Source organism: Pongo abelii, chromosome 10, assembly GCF_028885655.2.
Source record: "Pongo abelii isolate AG06213 chromosome 10, NHGRI_mPonAbe1-v2.0_pri, whole genome shotgun sequence".
NCBI classification, from domain to species: domain Eukaryota; kingdom Metazoa; phylum Chordata; class Mammalia; order Primates; family Hominidae; genus Pongo; species Pongo abelii.
The window spans coordinates 95,072,973-95,089,302 of NC_071995.2; the positions used below are offsets into that span (position 1 = coordinate 95,072,973).

A 16,330-nucleotide genomic window follows, 5' to 3' on the forward strand; every position below is an offset into this window, starting at 1 on the left:
AGTAATTAATTTAGCATAAAGTTGTTTACGATTATGATTCACTGCTGTATTTCCATTTTTCTCTTTCCTCCTTTTTATTCCTCTGGTCCTTCCTTCTTCTTTCGTTTCCTCCTTGCCCTTGCCCTGTCCTCTTCCTCTTCCTACTTTTCCTTTTTTTCCATCTCTTCTTCTCCTTTCCCCTCCATCCTTCATTCCCTTTCTCCTTCCTTTCTTTTCCAGACGTACCTTTAAGAGAAGGGACTAACAAATTCCCTGGAGCTCCAAAAGGAATCACAGAAATTCTTCCAATATTACAGGTATTACTACATATTTAGAACATTTAGGTGAAACATGAATTTTTATTTTCAAATAATATTAAATTTGTAAATGCATAATGGTTAATTGTAGAAATAATTTTGAATATTTAAAATTTGAGGATTATATGGCTTTACATATTGAGAACTATAGGGACATTTTTCTGCCTTTTATGAATAATATTGTAATGAACCCCCATTATAATTTACCATTTCCTCATATGCTAGCTTAAGAAACAAAATATTCCTAGTATAGATAAAACTCACCTCCTCTGCTAACCTCTGTTGATCACCTTGCCTTTCCCCTACCTAGGAGGAACTCCTATCCTAAATGATAATGTCTTCAAGATATTTGTATAAAAGATATTTATATAATGCATATATATAAATGACTTTACTTGGTTTTTAATAACATGCCACCCCCCCTTCACATTTATATTTGGGAGCCCTCTGAAATATAAGAACAAGTGCTAATTTTAAAAGTGTTATTTTATCTATTCTCTTCCATACTTGGTATAATAGATAAAGTCCTAAGAAATGGTACCAATCAAATGCCATCATGAATGTACAGGAGGACTGTGGGGTCGTTCTGAATTTACTTTCTCAAATGCATGTTCCTCTTCTAATGCTAAGTTTCAGGGGATGCAAACTGAGTGCTTTATGCTGTCTTGTGTCTTCTGAAGAGAGCTAGATTTGAGAAATCTTAAATTGAGAACAGAGACTGACATGCATAAGAGATTGAGGTGGCATAATAGCTGTCTGCCAATGTTTTTCCCAGGGATTACTTACAGTGTCTGCTAAATATGCAGCTTCCTATTTCTCACTCCAGACATATGCAATCACAACTTCAGGTGTGAGATTCTTAAAAGTTCCTCCGGTAGATTTTTTTTTTTTTTTTTTTTTGAGATGGGTCTTGCTCTCTTGCCCAGGCTGGAGTGCAGTGATGCGATCTTGGCTCACTGCAACCTCTGCCTCCTAGGTTCAAGCCAGTCTCCTGCCTCAGCCTCCTGAGTAGCTGGGACTACAGGCATGTGCCAGCACACCCGGCTAATTTTTTGTATTTTTAGTGGAGATGGGGTTTCACCATGTTATCCAGGATGGGCTCGATCTCCTGACCTTGTGATCCGCCCACCTCAGCCTCCCAAAGTGCTGGGATTACAGGTGTGAGCTACTGCGCCCGGCCTCCCTGGTAGATTTTTAAGGACATTAGAGTTTGAGAATCACTGGCTTTTGGGCTAGCACTGATTCTCTGAGGCAGAGTAGGGTAGATGTAGAAATCCTACTCATAGGTACAAAGTGCTAGATTTTGCCTTGAGAGAGAAATTTTCTGGCAATTAAAACCACTATATCAAATGGATTTCTTTTAAGGTGGCAATTTTCCCACAACAAAGAAACAAGAGACCATTTATGAACTGTTATTTATTTAAATAAGAAAAATGTACCCTCTGTTAAAGATGATTTATTACCATCTGCTTGGAAATCGTCAAAATAAATACAGAGAAGTCTGTGATGACAACAGTGTGAATTTTACCCCCTAAAGTTATGCAATACACAATCTGCTCAGCTGTACTGGGCATATGGTAGACATACTTTCTTTGGCATGGTCGAAGAGCACAGCATTTGGTGTGGAAACCTGTAGTTGAGTTCAGACTCTGATATTGACTATTTGTGTGATGCTGAATGAATTATTTTGTCTTTTTAAGTGTCCTCACCTGGAAAATTATAATAGTACCTATTCCACTGAGTTGTTATATAGTTTAAATGAGATATTATAATGTGGAAACTAGTACCTGACACATGATAGCTGCTGTTTTTCTCTTACGTCTTATGTAAAGCACTGAATCTCAACTTAGGGTTTTTAGACTCACTGAGAGGGGAATGGAGTTGGGGGGGAAGATGACAGTTTATTGTAAGGAGAATCCACAATTCATATGTTCACCCAGAAGATTCTGTAGGTGGGATAAATTATATAACTTGCATATATACATGCTACTATTTAAAAAATGTATGAGACACTATTGTGATTAAATGAAAGAAAACTTATTTCAAAGTTTTACTGAACACAGAGCATTTCTTTCTTCAACAAATGGGTTATAAAATTATAACTAATTTGTATCCACCTTATACTGGGCTATGGCAACTAAAAGATTATTAGTAAAGCATTTAGCCTTGTACCTGGGACATGTTTTAGTCAAATGTTGACTGTGATGAGGATGATAAAGATCATAAAGATGATGATAGTGGTGGTAGTGATGGTGATGATGACGATGATAGAATGTGAGTATGTGGGGTCTTTGAAATTTTTTGATGTTAAAAAGATATCCTGGCTGGGCGCGGCGGTTCACACCTATAATCCCAGCACTTTGGGAGGCCGAGGTGGGCAGATCACTTAATATCAGAAGTTTGAGACCAGCCTGGCCAACATGGCGAGATCCCATCTTTACTAAAAATACAAAATTAGCCAGGCGTTATGGTGCCTGCCTGTAGTCCCAGCTACTTGGGAGGCTGATGTGTGAGAATCGCTTGAACCTGGGAGGCGGAGGCTGCAGTGAGCCACGCACCACTGCACTCCAGCCTGGGCAACGAAGTGAGACTCTGTCTCAAAAAATAAAAAAATTTTAAAAAAAGATATCTTTAGAGACTTCTGTTTCTAGCAAAATGGCAAGATGACCTGAACATCCTCCTGGGAGAAAACACTTAGAGATTTTGGACAGATTTGAACAAACAACCTCAGGCATGTTGCAGAGCTCATGAGAAAGTTAGGTAAATCCCAGGGGCCAAAATAGAAAAGGGAACTGAAAACTAGCATGGTAAGTTTATGAGTGGATGCTGCAGTAGGTTGATGGGCATAGTTGTTATACAAAGATGCTTAGATTTTTAACAACCATCCAGGGACAAGAGATGAAGCTTGGGCACATGAAAGATGGGGGTTGGAAAGGAGACTCGTACGTAAAGTTAGAACCTACAAAAGATTATATCCTAGGAAAAGGTAGACTAGAAAAAAAACTCTGGCCTGGGTGTGGTGGCTCACGCCTTTTATCCTAGCCCTTTGGGGAGGCCGAGGTGAGTGGATCGCTTCAGCCCAGAAGATTGAGACCAGCCTGGGCAATATGGTGAAACCATGACTCTGCAAAAAAAATACAAAAATTAGCTGGGTGTGATGGCACGTGCCTGTAGTCCCAGCTTCTTGGGAGGCTGAGGTGGGAGGATCGCCTGAGCCCGGGAAATCAAGGCCGCAGTGAGGCAAGATCGTGCCACTGTACTCCATTCTAGGCTGGAGTGAGACCCTGTTGCATAGCAAAACAAAACAAGACAAAAAACCCTCCCCAAACCCAAAAACCCTGCCTCTGCCTATGTGTATAAGGAGATACCTCAACTTGGGTAGTGAGAAGAGGAGTGAATAGGAGAAAATTCCTCCTGCTAATGATTTATAACCTTGGGGCCTGCCCTCAAGTAGGTTTTTAATTTGAATTTACACTACTTGGTTTACTTAAGAACCGTCCTGAGCCTGCGATTCTTGAATGGGTGTGTGTGTGTGTGTGTCTGTATGTATATATAGTGCAAAATTGTTTATATTCTAGGAATGCCAGGATGATTTAACACTAGAAATATATAATGCAATACATTGCATTAGCTGATGAAAGGAAAACATGTGACTACTTCACTTAGACAAGGAGATGCAAAAAAAGCATCTGATAATATTCAACAACCATCCTCTTTAAAAACAACCATCCTTTAAAAAAATAACTCTTACGAATATACAAGAACCTCTGTATCTAATAAAGGGTGTCATCCAAAGACCTTGAGTAAATGCTATACCTATGGTAAAAGATTAAAAGCAGCCCTTTAATAGTAGTGTAACCACATAAAGATATCTGTCATTCTTCTGTTCAGCATGTCCTGGAAGTCTTAGACAGATGGGTAAAAAAAGAAAGCAGAGAAAAGGTGTAAGAACTGTAAAGAAAGTATGAACTTTGGGCTGGGCGTGGTGGCTCACACCTGTAATCCCAGCACTTTTGGAGGCCGAGGCGGGTGGATCACCTGAGGTCAGGAGTTTGAGACAAGCCTGACTAACATGGAGAAACCCCGTGTCTATTAAAAATACAAAATTAGCTGGGCACGGTGGCGCATGCCCGTTATTCCAGCTGCTTGGAAGGCTGAGGCAGGAGAATTGCTTGAACCTGGGAGGCGGAGGTTGCAGTGAGCTGAGATCACACCATTGCACTTCAGCCTGGGCAACAAGAGCGAAACTACATCTCAAAAAAAAAAAAAAAAAAAAAAAAAAAAGAATAAAAGAAAGTATCATCTTTGTGTTTATTCACAGACAAGTACAATACATTGCAGCATATTTAGTAATAGTAATCTTTTTTGTTGTTTTTTGAAACAGGGTCTCACTCTGTTACCCAGGCTGGAGTGCAGTGGCATGATCAGGGCTCACTGCAGCCTCCGCCTCCTGGGTTCAAGTGATTCTCATGCCTCAGTCTTCCAAGTAGCTGGGACTACAGGTCCACACCATCATGCTCGGCTAATTTTTGTATTTTTTGGTAGGGACACGGTTTCACAGTGTTGGCCAGGCTGGTCTTGAACTCCTGACCTCAGGTGATCCTCCTGCCTTGGCCTCCCCAAGTGCTGGGGTTACAGGCGTGAGCCACCACGCTTGGCCTTAGTAATAGTAACCTAAATGTCCGTTGGCCGAAGAGTGGGTAAATTGTGACATATTCCTCCAAGTAACACCATTTCATTGTAGCTGTGAGGATGAATGAACTGGAGTAGGCTTGTACTAGAGTAAACTTGGCATCATTGCAATTTCCTTCTATAGTTACCTTCGCATTATAGGGGGGAAACCTGGAACTATATTTCCAGCATCTCATTTCTGTACAGTTTTAAATTAGTCTTCCAATGAGGGGCATTTGCATGAATTTGTAATTCAGAAGAGAAGAGATAGTTCTTAATCCATAGTGGTGAATAGACGATATGAGTTTACCAGGCATGCTGAGCAAACTCTTGCAATTCACCTGCTTCAGTGTAGTAGGTGCTTGAGGTTGTTGTCAGCTGCCTCCTAGATTCTTAGGTTCACAGAGGCTTCTGAGCAAACTCTTGAGAATTGCATGAAGCAAAATTGTCACTGGCAGCTTTCCTGATCTTGGCTCTTTCATGCCTTGCAATGGTGACGAACACCTCTAATTCTGTGTATTAAGTCTTCTTTTGCTTGAAATATGTAGAGTAGTTTTGTGTTCATAACCAATCCCTGACTGACCCATTGAGTTACATATACCAGCAGGAATAAGTTTCAACAACATATGGTTGAGTTTTAAAAGGAGCCTACAGAGTTTTATAAAAGAGAATTAAAAATATGCAAAGTGATATTGCATATGGTTAAGGATACATACACATGTAGTAAAAGTTTAAAAACATGCACAAAATAATAAAACCAAATTCAAGGACAGTGGCTACCTCTGGGGCAGAGAAGAGGAGTGGCACTGTGGACAGTTAACTATATATATAGTTATATAGTTTTATATATATATAAATATATATATATATAACATGCATATATCTGTATGCTTTATTTCCTTTAAAAATATGGAAAAATATGGAAAATTTGAAAGTTTGGGCAAAGCTGGTTGCTCTTTATATTATTCTCTATATTTGTCTCTCTGTGAGAATGATTACATTAAAAAGTGTTTAGTTTTTGAAAATCATTATGTAGACTAATATAGACTGTTGGGTTGATGGACTCTAAATTTCTAGTCTGAGATTCTGAAATTGTTTTAAAAAATGCTTTTCAAATTAGGTATATGAAAGTGACAAACTATGTGAACTCTGTTTTAAAAATTTACCAGTACATTTGGTACAATCAGAATTATGCAAACCATAAATGGAAGTTATATATATTAATACATGTTTGTGAAAGGTTTAATTTGTATTTGGAAAAATGGTGAAATTTATTTATTATTGTCACCCATATTGATAGCACTCCACATTTAGTCACAGATAAATGCATTTAGTTAGAAACATAACATTGTTAATGTTAGATAGACTATTTAAATTTCTGTTATGTGGTTTTGAATTATTGTCAAAAATTGGAAATGTTGCATTTGATTTTCCCTTAAGTTTTCTTTTTCTTTTTTGTTTATAAAATTATTTTAGAAAAATCCTGTGGAACAGTTACTTTTTGCTTATAAACTTCTTGACAGAGCAATCGGTGGAATAAATTTGAATTGCATGTTAACTTCTTTGCCAAATGGATCATCAGTAATTGACCACTGCTATGCCAAGGTAAGAATGGAAAAGTCTTAAATTAGATTGAAGTTTTACTTAACTGGGAAGAAGACTGGCCTTGAAAGTAGGTAAGTAAAGCATGATTTGTGGTGGCTTACCTCTTATTGGCCAGAAATATATTTCCGTCTTCCCAGAAGAGATCTAGGAGAATGAGGAGTCTTTGAATTTGTTAATGAAGAGGACACTGATGAATTCTAAGGGCATATTTATTAGTGTTTAAGCTAATTGCAAAGGGCTGAGAAGTGAGCAGAATGTAATGGTTACAAATAAGATGATGATAACTTGAGTGATAATAGTATACAGCTATTTTTGTGTGTTTTGATAACCATATTTCTTCTTATTTCAACTCTGTTGGACCAAAGCGTACCCACCATGTAGATGGAGATACTTACAAACCACTTGCCTCAAATAGTTTCATGATGGATTTGCATCTTGAACTAATTCAAGCTCAGCATCGAATAGCTGTTGTGCTTCTGGACAAATTGCAAGGTAGTAGTCATTAAAGCAAGTAACCATTCTGAATCAATTTTAAGCCACACTCCAGTACAGAATCAATTTAATTTGAAAACTGTGTTCTTGTTGACTGAAGTTTTCAGATAAATTTCATTTTTTTCTACTTCCCTAATTAATATCAATAAAAACATAATTAAACTTTTCCTTATTGCTTTACACTTTGCATATTAAATCAGTTAGTAAATGTCTTAAAAAGTTAATTAATTATGTTTATTTGTGTTATAGTAAATTATTTTTTGTTAATTCAACCAAGCAAACATTTATCGAGTACCTACTAAAATCCAGGCATTGTATTAGGCTAGGTGCAAATAAGGCAGTCTCTACTTTTGAGCTTCTAGATAAGTAAGCCAACCGTATCAGTTGAGGTTGATACATTTTGTAATAGGGGTGGGCTCAGAGTATTATGGGCACACAGAAATATCTATATCACATAAGAAAGTCAGGGACGAGTTCCTGGAAGGGGCGTGTAAAGCATTCAGATCATATTTTATATAGAGCTAAATAGATTTATTCAAATGCTGGTTAATTTAAGAGTGAGCAGTGTAGACACACTGCTGATTAGTGCAGAAAGATGAAAAAAATATTTATACTGAGAATTCTAGCCAATGCAAGAGGATAAGAAAAATAAACATATAAGGATTGGAAAAGAAGAAACAAAACTGTTCTTTCCAGATTATATGATTGTCTACCTAGAAAATGCAAAAGAATCTATCAGTATATACAAAAATAATAATATATAATACATAATATATAATATGTAATATATAATATGTAATTATATTTCTATGCAACAGCAACAAGCAGTTAGCAAATATAATAAAAAGACATCATTTTTATATCAAAAAAACCTGTAAGATACCAAGGGATTCAATCTAACCAAAGAGCTGTAAGTATGCAAAAAATATAAGACTTTACTGAAAAATGTTAAAGAACTATATAAATGAAGGTAGATTGTGTTTATTGATAAGAAGACCAAATAATCAGAAAGATTATTCTGATTTCAGTTTTATTCAAATAGATCTATAGACTCAATGCAATTTCAATAAAAATTCCAGTAGGATTTTTTTGGGTAGACCTTTACAATCTTACAAAATGTAGGTAGAAGACATAAATAGCTAAGACATTCCTGAAGGAAAAAAAAAATCAGGTGAGTGTAGGGGATCTCGCTCTAACATAAGTCAAAATTTATTTCAAAGTGCTAGAATACCTCATATTCGTTGGATAATTGGATATCCATATGGATAAAACCAAATTACATTTCTTACCTTCCCATACACAAAAATATCTTCCATATGCACCAAAGAGTGAAATGTAAAAAAAAAATCTTAAAAACTTTTAGAAGAAGATATGGTAGAATATATTTCTAAGCTTGGAGTAGGGAAGATCTTCTTAAACAAGATTCAAAAAGTGCTGATCCTAAAAGAAAAAAATGAATACATTTGGCTGCCTTAATATAAATAAATTCTCATCATTAAAAAAGTTTAAAGATAAGGAAATCAAAAAAAAAAAAAAAACCCCAAAACCACACCACACCTAGGAGAAATATTTGCAATTTATATTTCTTTTCTTTTTTTTTCAAATTAAATGCTTTTATTTTTCCCTTCCAAGTCCCCCATACATTTTTCACAATTGTATTAGTTTGCCATTATTGCTGTAACAAATTACTACAAACTTGAGTGCATTAAAACAACACAAATATGTTATCTTACAGTTCTGGAGGTCAGAAACCTGAACTGCATCTCACTGAGCCAAAATCAAGGTGTCACATGCACGTGTATGTTCATTGCAGCACTATTCACAATAGCAAAGACGTGGAATTAACCTAAATGCCCATCAATGGTAGACTGGATAAAGAAAACGTGGTAAATACACAGTATAGAATACTATGCAGCCATAAAAAGGAACGAGATCATGTCCTTTACAGGAACATGGATGGAGCTGGAGGCTCTTTTCCTTAGCAAACTAATGCAGGGATAGAAAACCAAATACTGCATGTTGTCATTTATAAGTGAGAGCTAAATGATAAGAACACATGGACACATAGAGGGGAACAATAGACACTGGGGCCTTTATGAGGATGGAGGGTGGGATGAGGGAGAAGGTCTGGAAAAATAACTAATGGTACTAGGCTTAATACCTGGGTAACAAAATAATCTGTGTAACAAACTCCCATGACATGAGTTTACCTATGCAACAAACCTGCACATGTACTCCCGAACTTAAAGCGAAAGTTAAATAATAATAAAATCAAGGTGTCAACCGAGCTGTATTCCTTTCTGGAGGCTCTGGGGGAGAACCTGTTTCCTTGTCTTTTCCAGCTTCTAGAGGCTACCTGCATTCTTTGGCTCATGACCACCTTCTATCTTCAAAGGCAACGATGACCAATTGAATCTTCCTTCTCATGCCATCTCTTTGCCTAGTGGCAATTTACTAACAATTAGCATGAACAATGTACAAAAATTCCAAAACATCAATAATAAGACAAATAATAAGACAATAAGCAAAAGAAACAAGGAGAACTTCATAGAAAAGGAAGCAGTTATGGCCAGTATAATTATTTTGTAAAGTTAAACATTAATCTAAATTATGACCCAGCAATGTCACTCATAGGTACATACCTGTAAAATTTCTTGAACATGTACACCAACTACAGATAGAAGGATGCTTGTAGAAGCAGTGTTCATAATAGCAAAAAACTGGAAACAACCCAAGTGTCCATTAATAGAGAATTGATAAAGAAACTGTGATATATTCACATAAGGGAATATCACATGGCAATGAAAATGACCAACGTGGATGAATTCTAGAAATGTAATTTTTGTTTTAAAACAGTAAGTTTTAAAAGACTACATTCAGTGTGATGGGAGGATTGGGTCAGAAAAAAATAAAATGAAAGACTACATTCAGTAGGATATTTTAAATCAAGCTAAAAAATGAAACCATGGGATTCTTAAGGCTTATTATGTTATATATAATAAGTAACATATAAAGACACATGCACGCGTATGTTTATTGCGGCACTATTCACAATAGCAAAGACTTGGAACCAACCCAAATGTCCAACAATGATAGACTGGATTAAGAAAATGTGGCACATATATACCATGGAATACTATGCAGCCATAAAAAATGATGAGTTCATGTCCTTTGTAGGGACATGGATGAAATTGGAAATCATCATTCTCAGTAAACTATCACAAGGACAAAAAACCAAACACTGTGTGTTTTCACTCATAGATGGGAATTGAACAATGAGAACACATGGACACAGGAAGGGGAACATCACACTCTGGGGACAGTTGTGGGGTGGGGGAGGGGGAGGGATAACATTAGGAGATATACCTAATGCTAAATGATGAGTTAATGGGTGCAGCACACCAGCATGGCACGTGTATACATATGTAACAAAGCTGCACGTTATGCACATGTACCCTAAAACTTAAAGTATAATAAAAAATATAAGTAACATAATAATTGATAAAACTGTATATTAAAAAGTGACCTGCATATACATAAATTTATCATATAAAGAAAACTATAGTTATCAGGTATGCAGGTAGTCCATAAAGTCTGGAAACATAAACATATGTCCTTTGAAGACATTATGTATAACTCATCTGCATTTCCAGATTTTATTGACACTCTCTATAAAATTAAAAAGCATGACCTTGAGTTTAGGACAGTGGTTCCTTTGTGGAGGTGGCAGGGAGATGGCGTAGGAAGGAAAAGCATATAGGTAGATGTAAGTTACTGCTAATGTTCTAGTTCCAGTGCTGGGTGGTGGTTTACATGTATTCATTATATTAATGTGATTTGAAACATACATACATGATAAATATATTTTTGTATTTATAAAATAAAATATTCAAAGGTAATTTAAAAATCGAAAATTTTCCCAGGTTGACAAAAGAATTAACATTCAACATAGTACTGGAAGTCCCAGCTAGAGCAATCAGACAAGAGAAAGAAAGAAAGGGCATCCACATTGGAAAGTCAGATTATCCTTGTTTGCAGATGATAACTATCTTATATTTGGAAAACCCTAAAGACTCCACAAAAAACTATTAGAACTGATAAACAAATTAAGTAAAGTTGCAGGATACAACTTTACTGGAGGAATCACATTACCTGACTTCAAATTATACTACAGAGCTATAGTAACCAAAGCAGCATGGTACTGGCATAAAAACAGACACATAGACCAATAGAACAAAATATAGAACCCAGAAACAAATTCACACACCTACAGTGAACTCATTTTGACAAACATACACTGGAGAAAAGACAGTCTTTTCAATAAATGATGCTGGGAAAACTGGATATTCATATGCAAAAGAATGAAACTAGACCCCCCTCTCTCTCGCCATATACAAAAATCAAATCAAAATAGATTAAAGACTTAAATCTAAGACCTCAAACTATAAAACTACTACAAGATACCATTGGGGAAAATCTCCAGGACATTGGTCTGGGCAAAAATTTCTTGAGCAATACCCCTTAAGAACAGGCAACCAAAGCAAAACGGACAAGTAGGATCATATCAAGTTAAAAAGCTTCTGCACAGCAAAGGATACAATCAACGAAGTAAGGCTGGGCACTGTGGCTCATGCCGGTAATCCCAGCACTCTGGGAGTCAGAGGCGGGTGGATCACTTGAGGTCAGGAGTTCGAGATCAGCCTGGCCAACATGGTGAAACCCAGTCTCTACTAAAAATACAAAAATCAGCCGAGCATGGTGGTGCATGCCTGTAATCCCAGCTATTTGGGAGGCTGAGGCAGGAGAATGGCTTGAACCTGGGAGGTGGAGGTTGCAGTGAGCCAGGATCACGCCACTGCACTCCAGCCTGGGTGACAGGGCGAGGCTCCATCTTAGAAAAAAAATTTAATTATACCATTAAAAATAACTAGAAGAGTATACTTGAATTGTTTGTAATACAAAGGATAAATGCTTGAGGGGATGGATACCCCATTTTCCATGATGTGATTATTATGCATTGCGTATCTGTATCAAAACATCTCATGTACCCCATAAATATATACACCTACTATGTACCCATAAAAGTTAAAAATTAAAAAGTTAACTGTGGTAAACTGTTCCCTCCAACTTTTTATTTAACAATTTTTGAGCCTTCAGAAAGTTAAAGGAATAGTGTAGTGACCATCCACATAACCTTCACCTAAATCCACCAATCATGACCATTTTGCCACGTTTACTGTCTTTCTCTTTACATGCACATATAAATATGTATATTTATACATCTATGTATTTACATCTATAGATGTATATACCTATTATATCAATATCATATTATGTATGTGTAGAGATATAGAAATATACATGCACATATCCATAGGCTGAAAAGTCGCAGACATTATGATATATTTTACCCCTGAAAACTGTAGCATTTATCACCTAATAATGAGGACATTCTCTCAAATAACCATAATACCATTATCACTCTGAAGAAAGATAGCACTGATACAATAATATTATTGATTATATAATTATTTTTTAGCATCCAATTGATCATTTATTTACTTTTATGTAATGTGATTTTGGTGTCTCATCTAAGAACTCCTTACCTAACCCCAGATCATGAAGATTTTCTTATGTTTTCTTCTAAATGTTTTATAGTTTTACATTTTTAATTGGTATATAATAATTGTACATATTTATGGGGTACATGCAATATTTTAACACGTGCATACAATGTACAAAACTCAACCCGGGGTAATTAGGATATTCATCATCTCAAACATTTATCAGTTATTTGTGTTGAGAACATCTCAGATCTTCTAGCTATTTTGAAATGTATAATAAATTATTGTTAACTATAGCTACCCTATTGTCCTATTGAACACTGGAACTTTTTTCTTCTATCTAACAATATGTTTGTACTCATTAACCAATCTCTGGTTATCCCCACACCCCCAGTCTCTTCCCAGCCTCTGTTAACCATCATTCTACTCTCTACGTCCATGAGGTAAACTTTTTTTTTTAGCTCTCACATATGTCTGAGAACGTGCTCTATTATGCATCTAATTTTCAAATTGCCATAATTGTTCTCAAATATCCTTCTTGGGGAAAATGGATTTTATTTAAAATGATCTAAGAAGTAATCAAAAATCACTTATTGCATTTGGCTGTCATATTCTTCTTTAATCTAGAATAACTCCTCCAACTTCTTTTTTTTTTTCATAACATTGATATTTTTGAAGACATGTTCCACAATCTGATCTTTCCTAGTAGTTTCCTCATGATCATGCAGGTGATGCTGTTTATATTCCATTGTATCACATTAGACTGCATACATTGGCCATTTGTTTTATTATTGGTGAGGCAAAGTGCTATCATTTTATTAAGCTGATGTCTGCCAGATCTCTGCATTGTAAATGTCCCTCTCCCTTTTGTAGTGAAAAAGTAATTGGTGCTGTTGGTGATGTAGGAATGAATATCCTCTTCCCCAACAGACTTTCACCCAATGGTCTTACTCTCCATTGGTGAGCCTTCCTGAATTAATTATTACAGTGGTTGTACATGATGATTTTCTAATTGAATTATTCCTTCTAGATTTATTTGGTAACATTCTTTTGTAAACAAGAGCTGTCCCCACTTTGCGTCTTTTAATTTTTTGAGTAACACTGTGAATCAGATTCTTTTTTTTACTAATCTTTTAAAGTCACTTGCCATCATTGTTCTTTGTGATGCTCAAAGTCATAAATTTTGCCAGTGGGAGGGAGGCCCTTCATACTGGATCCTGTGTTCCTTTGATATGTCCCTGTTATGGTTTGGCTGTGTCCCCACCCAAATCTCATGTTGAATTCCCACATGTTGTGGGAGGGACCCAGTTGGAGGTAACTGAAAAACTCCACAAGTTCTCTCTCTACCTGCTGCCATCCATGTGAGATGTGACTTGCTCCTCTTTGCCTTCTGCCATGATTGTGAGGCTTCACTAGCCACATGGAACTGTAAGTCCATTAAACCCCTTTTTCTGTATAAATTACCCAGTCTCAGGTATGTCTTTATCAGCAGCGTGAAAACAGACTAATACAGTCCCCATTATTCTTTGAGATTTTTTTTGCTTTCTGCACAACAAAATATTCTTGACCTATCTTTTGCTTTCTCTACCCACAGATCTGGAATAAGCTATTTTTCCAATGATATTTGGTACCTTTTGGTAGGAAATGGTATTTAGAAACCAAGATCTGTAAGCTAAGAGTGCTCATTGCTATTGGGATGTCAATGGCTCCTTTTAGTAGATAGAGCTAAGAAACACACACACACACACACACACACACACACACACATACATATACATATGTATATATATTTAAATCACAAGGTTTTTTTTTTTTTTTTTTTTTGAGATGGAGTCTCACTCTGTCAGCCAGGCTGGAGGGGTGTGATCACTCAGTGGTGCCATCTCGGCTCACTGCAGCCTCGGCCTCCTGGGTTCAAGCTGTTCTCCTGCCTTAGTTTCCCAAGTAGCTGGGACTACAGGCATGTGCCAACATGCCCGGCTAATTTTTGTACTCTTAGTGGAGATGGGGTTTCACCATGTTGGCCAGGCTGGTTTTGAACTCCTGACCTCAAGTAATCTGCCTGTCTTGGCCTCCCAAAGTGCTGGGATTACAGGTGTGAGCCACTGCACCTGACCACAAGTTCTTTTTGATATCTCCAGTTCCAACACTAAAGGGTTTCTCCTCACCTTCTCCATTTGTGTAGTTTCCTTCTCCCATACTGAGCATTCTGTTTCCTAACAACATCAATGTAATTACTCATTTGTTTTATCCTGGCAAATTAACAAAGTACTTTCAAAATTATTAAACCAATACCACTATTAAAAACCTACTAAGTAAATTAAGGATTTCTTCGCATTTCATTTTGTCTCTAGAAAATGTCATACATCAGAGAACTGTGTCCAAATTTACTTGAATTCTATTTTTCTTTTTTTTTTTTCAATTTGAAGTGTACTTGTGACCACTTTTTTTGTATTTGCATTCTTTTTTTTTTGAGACAGTCTCACTCTGTCACCCAGGCTGGAGTGCAGTGACGTGATCTCAGTTCACTGGAACCTCTGCCTCCGAGGTTCAAGTGATTCTCCTGCCTCAGCCTCTGAAGTAGCTGGGACTACAGGCATGTGACACCACACCTGGCTAATTTTTGTATTTTTTTTAGTAGAGATGGGGTTTTGCCATGTAGGCCAGGCTGGTCTCGGAACTCCTGATCTCAAATGATCTGCCTGCCTTGGCGTCCCAAAGTGCTGGGATTACAGGTGTGAGCCACTATGCCCCGCCTGCATTCTGTTTATATAAAATTTCCTTTTTTCCCCATCTTTTTTTTTTTATACTCTTCATCTTTTTAGATTTTATTTTAAACATTTACATAGTTTCAAAAACTACTTCTCCTATGACCTGCTGGATGTAGAGGGAAGCAAGTAATAATTAAAATATCTCTGTGTCATCATGTATAAATTGAAAATTTGATAAAGTTTTTTCTAATACATAAATGAATTACTTAGCATAATAACCTTGAACATGTTTTGGGCTGAAAATATTTGGTTCAGAAATCTGTTTCAAAATGTAAATAGAATTTTTGTGTCAGGTTTTAAGAAACCAGCCCATGATTCTCATGTAGTAACTGTATTATTTCCTTTAGTGGAGGATTAATTTTTTTAACTCATGGAGTTCCTAATACCTAGTCCTCTAATTGTCATCCATAAATCTTTGAAGACCAAATGAGTTTTGATCATAGACCACTTAAAGATATTGATGCAAGACTTGAGTTCAAATGTAAATGGAGTTAGTTATTATTTCCTTGCAATATCTCTGGGTTTCCTTGATTTTTTTCTTGGCTTTATTGAATTGCCATCCTAGCACAGCTGATCACTTTGTTCCCCTACCTTGTCTTTCTTTAGCATGCTGTTGCCAGACTAATGTTCCCTACATTAGCATTCTTATTCAATAATGGTTGCTTGTTGATGACCATGACATAAATATGATGCATCTGTATCTGGCATTCAGAATTTTTTTGCAGTCTCATCCTTCTTATCTCCAACGATTATAATCAGGGAAGCTTAATTAGCATTTATAATATCCTTGGTATTGAGAGAACGATGCAGTATTTTCTGCTCTGCATTGCTATCTCCATGCAGATGTTTCCTTACCCTTTGCCACTGCAGATGCCTTCTATTCTTTAATGGTGTATGTTAACATCTTTTCATGAATCAGTTACCATCACAT

General features: G+C 36.4%; 1 protein-coding gene across 3 annotated transcripts in view; it reads left to right on the forward strand.

The window, feature by feature from the left end:
- The window catches only part of CFAP54 (cilia and flagella associated protein 54), a 386,240-nt gene that overhangs the window by 59,199 nt on the left and 310,711 nt on the right, over positions 1 to 16,330 (forward strand). For all 3 annotated transcript variants that reach the window (XM_054527528.1, XM_063712226.1, XM_063712225.1), the window contains 3 exons: positions 220 to 296; positions 6,444 to 6,572; positions 6,938 to 7,064. In XM_054527528.1, coding sequence (XP_054383503.1) covers positions 220 to 296; positions 6,444 to 6,572; positions 6,938 to 7,064 — 333 coding nt within the window. The remainder of the gene's footprint in view (positions 1 to 219; positions 297 to 6,443; positions 6,573 to 6,937; positions 7,065 to 16,330) is intronic.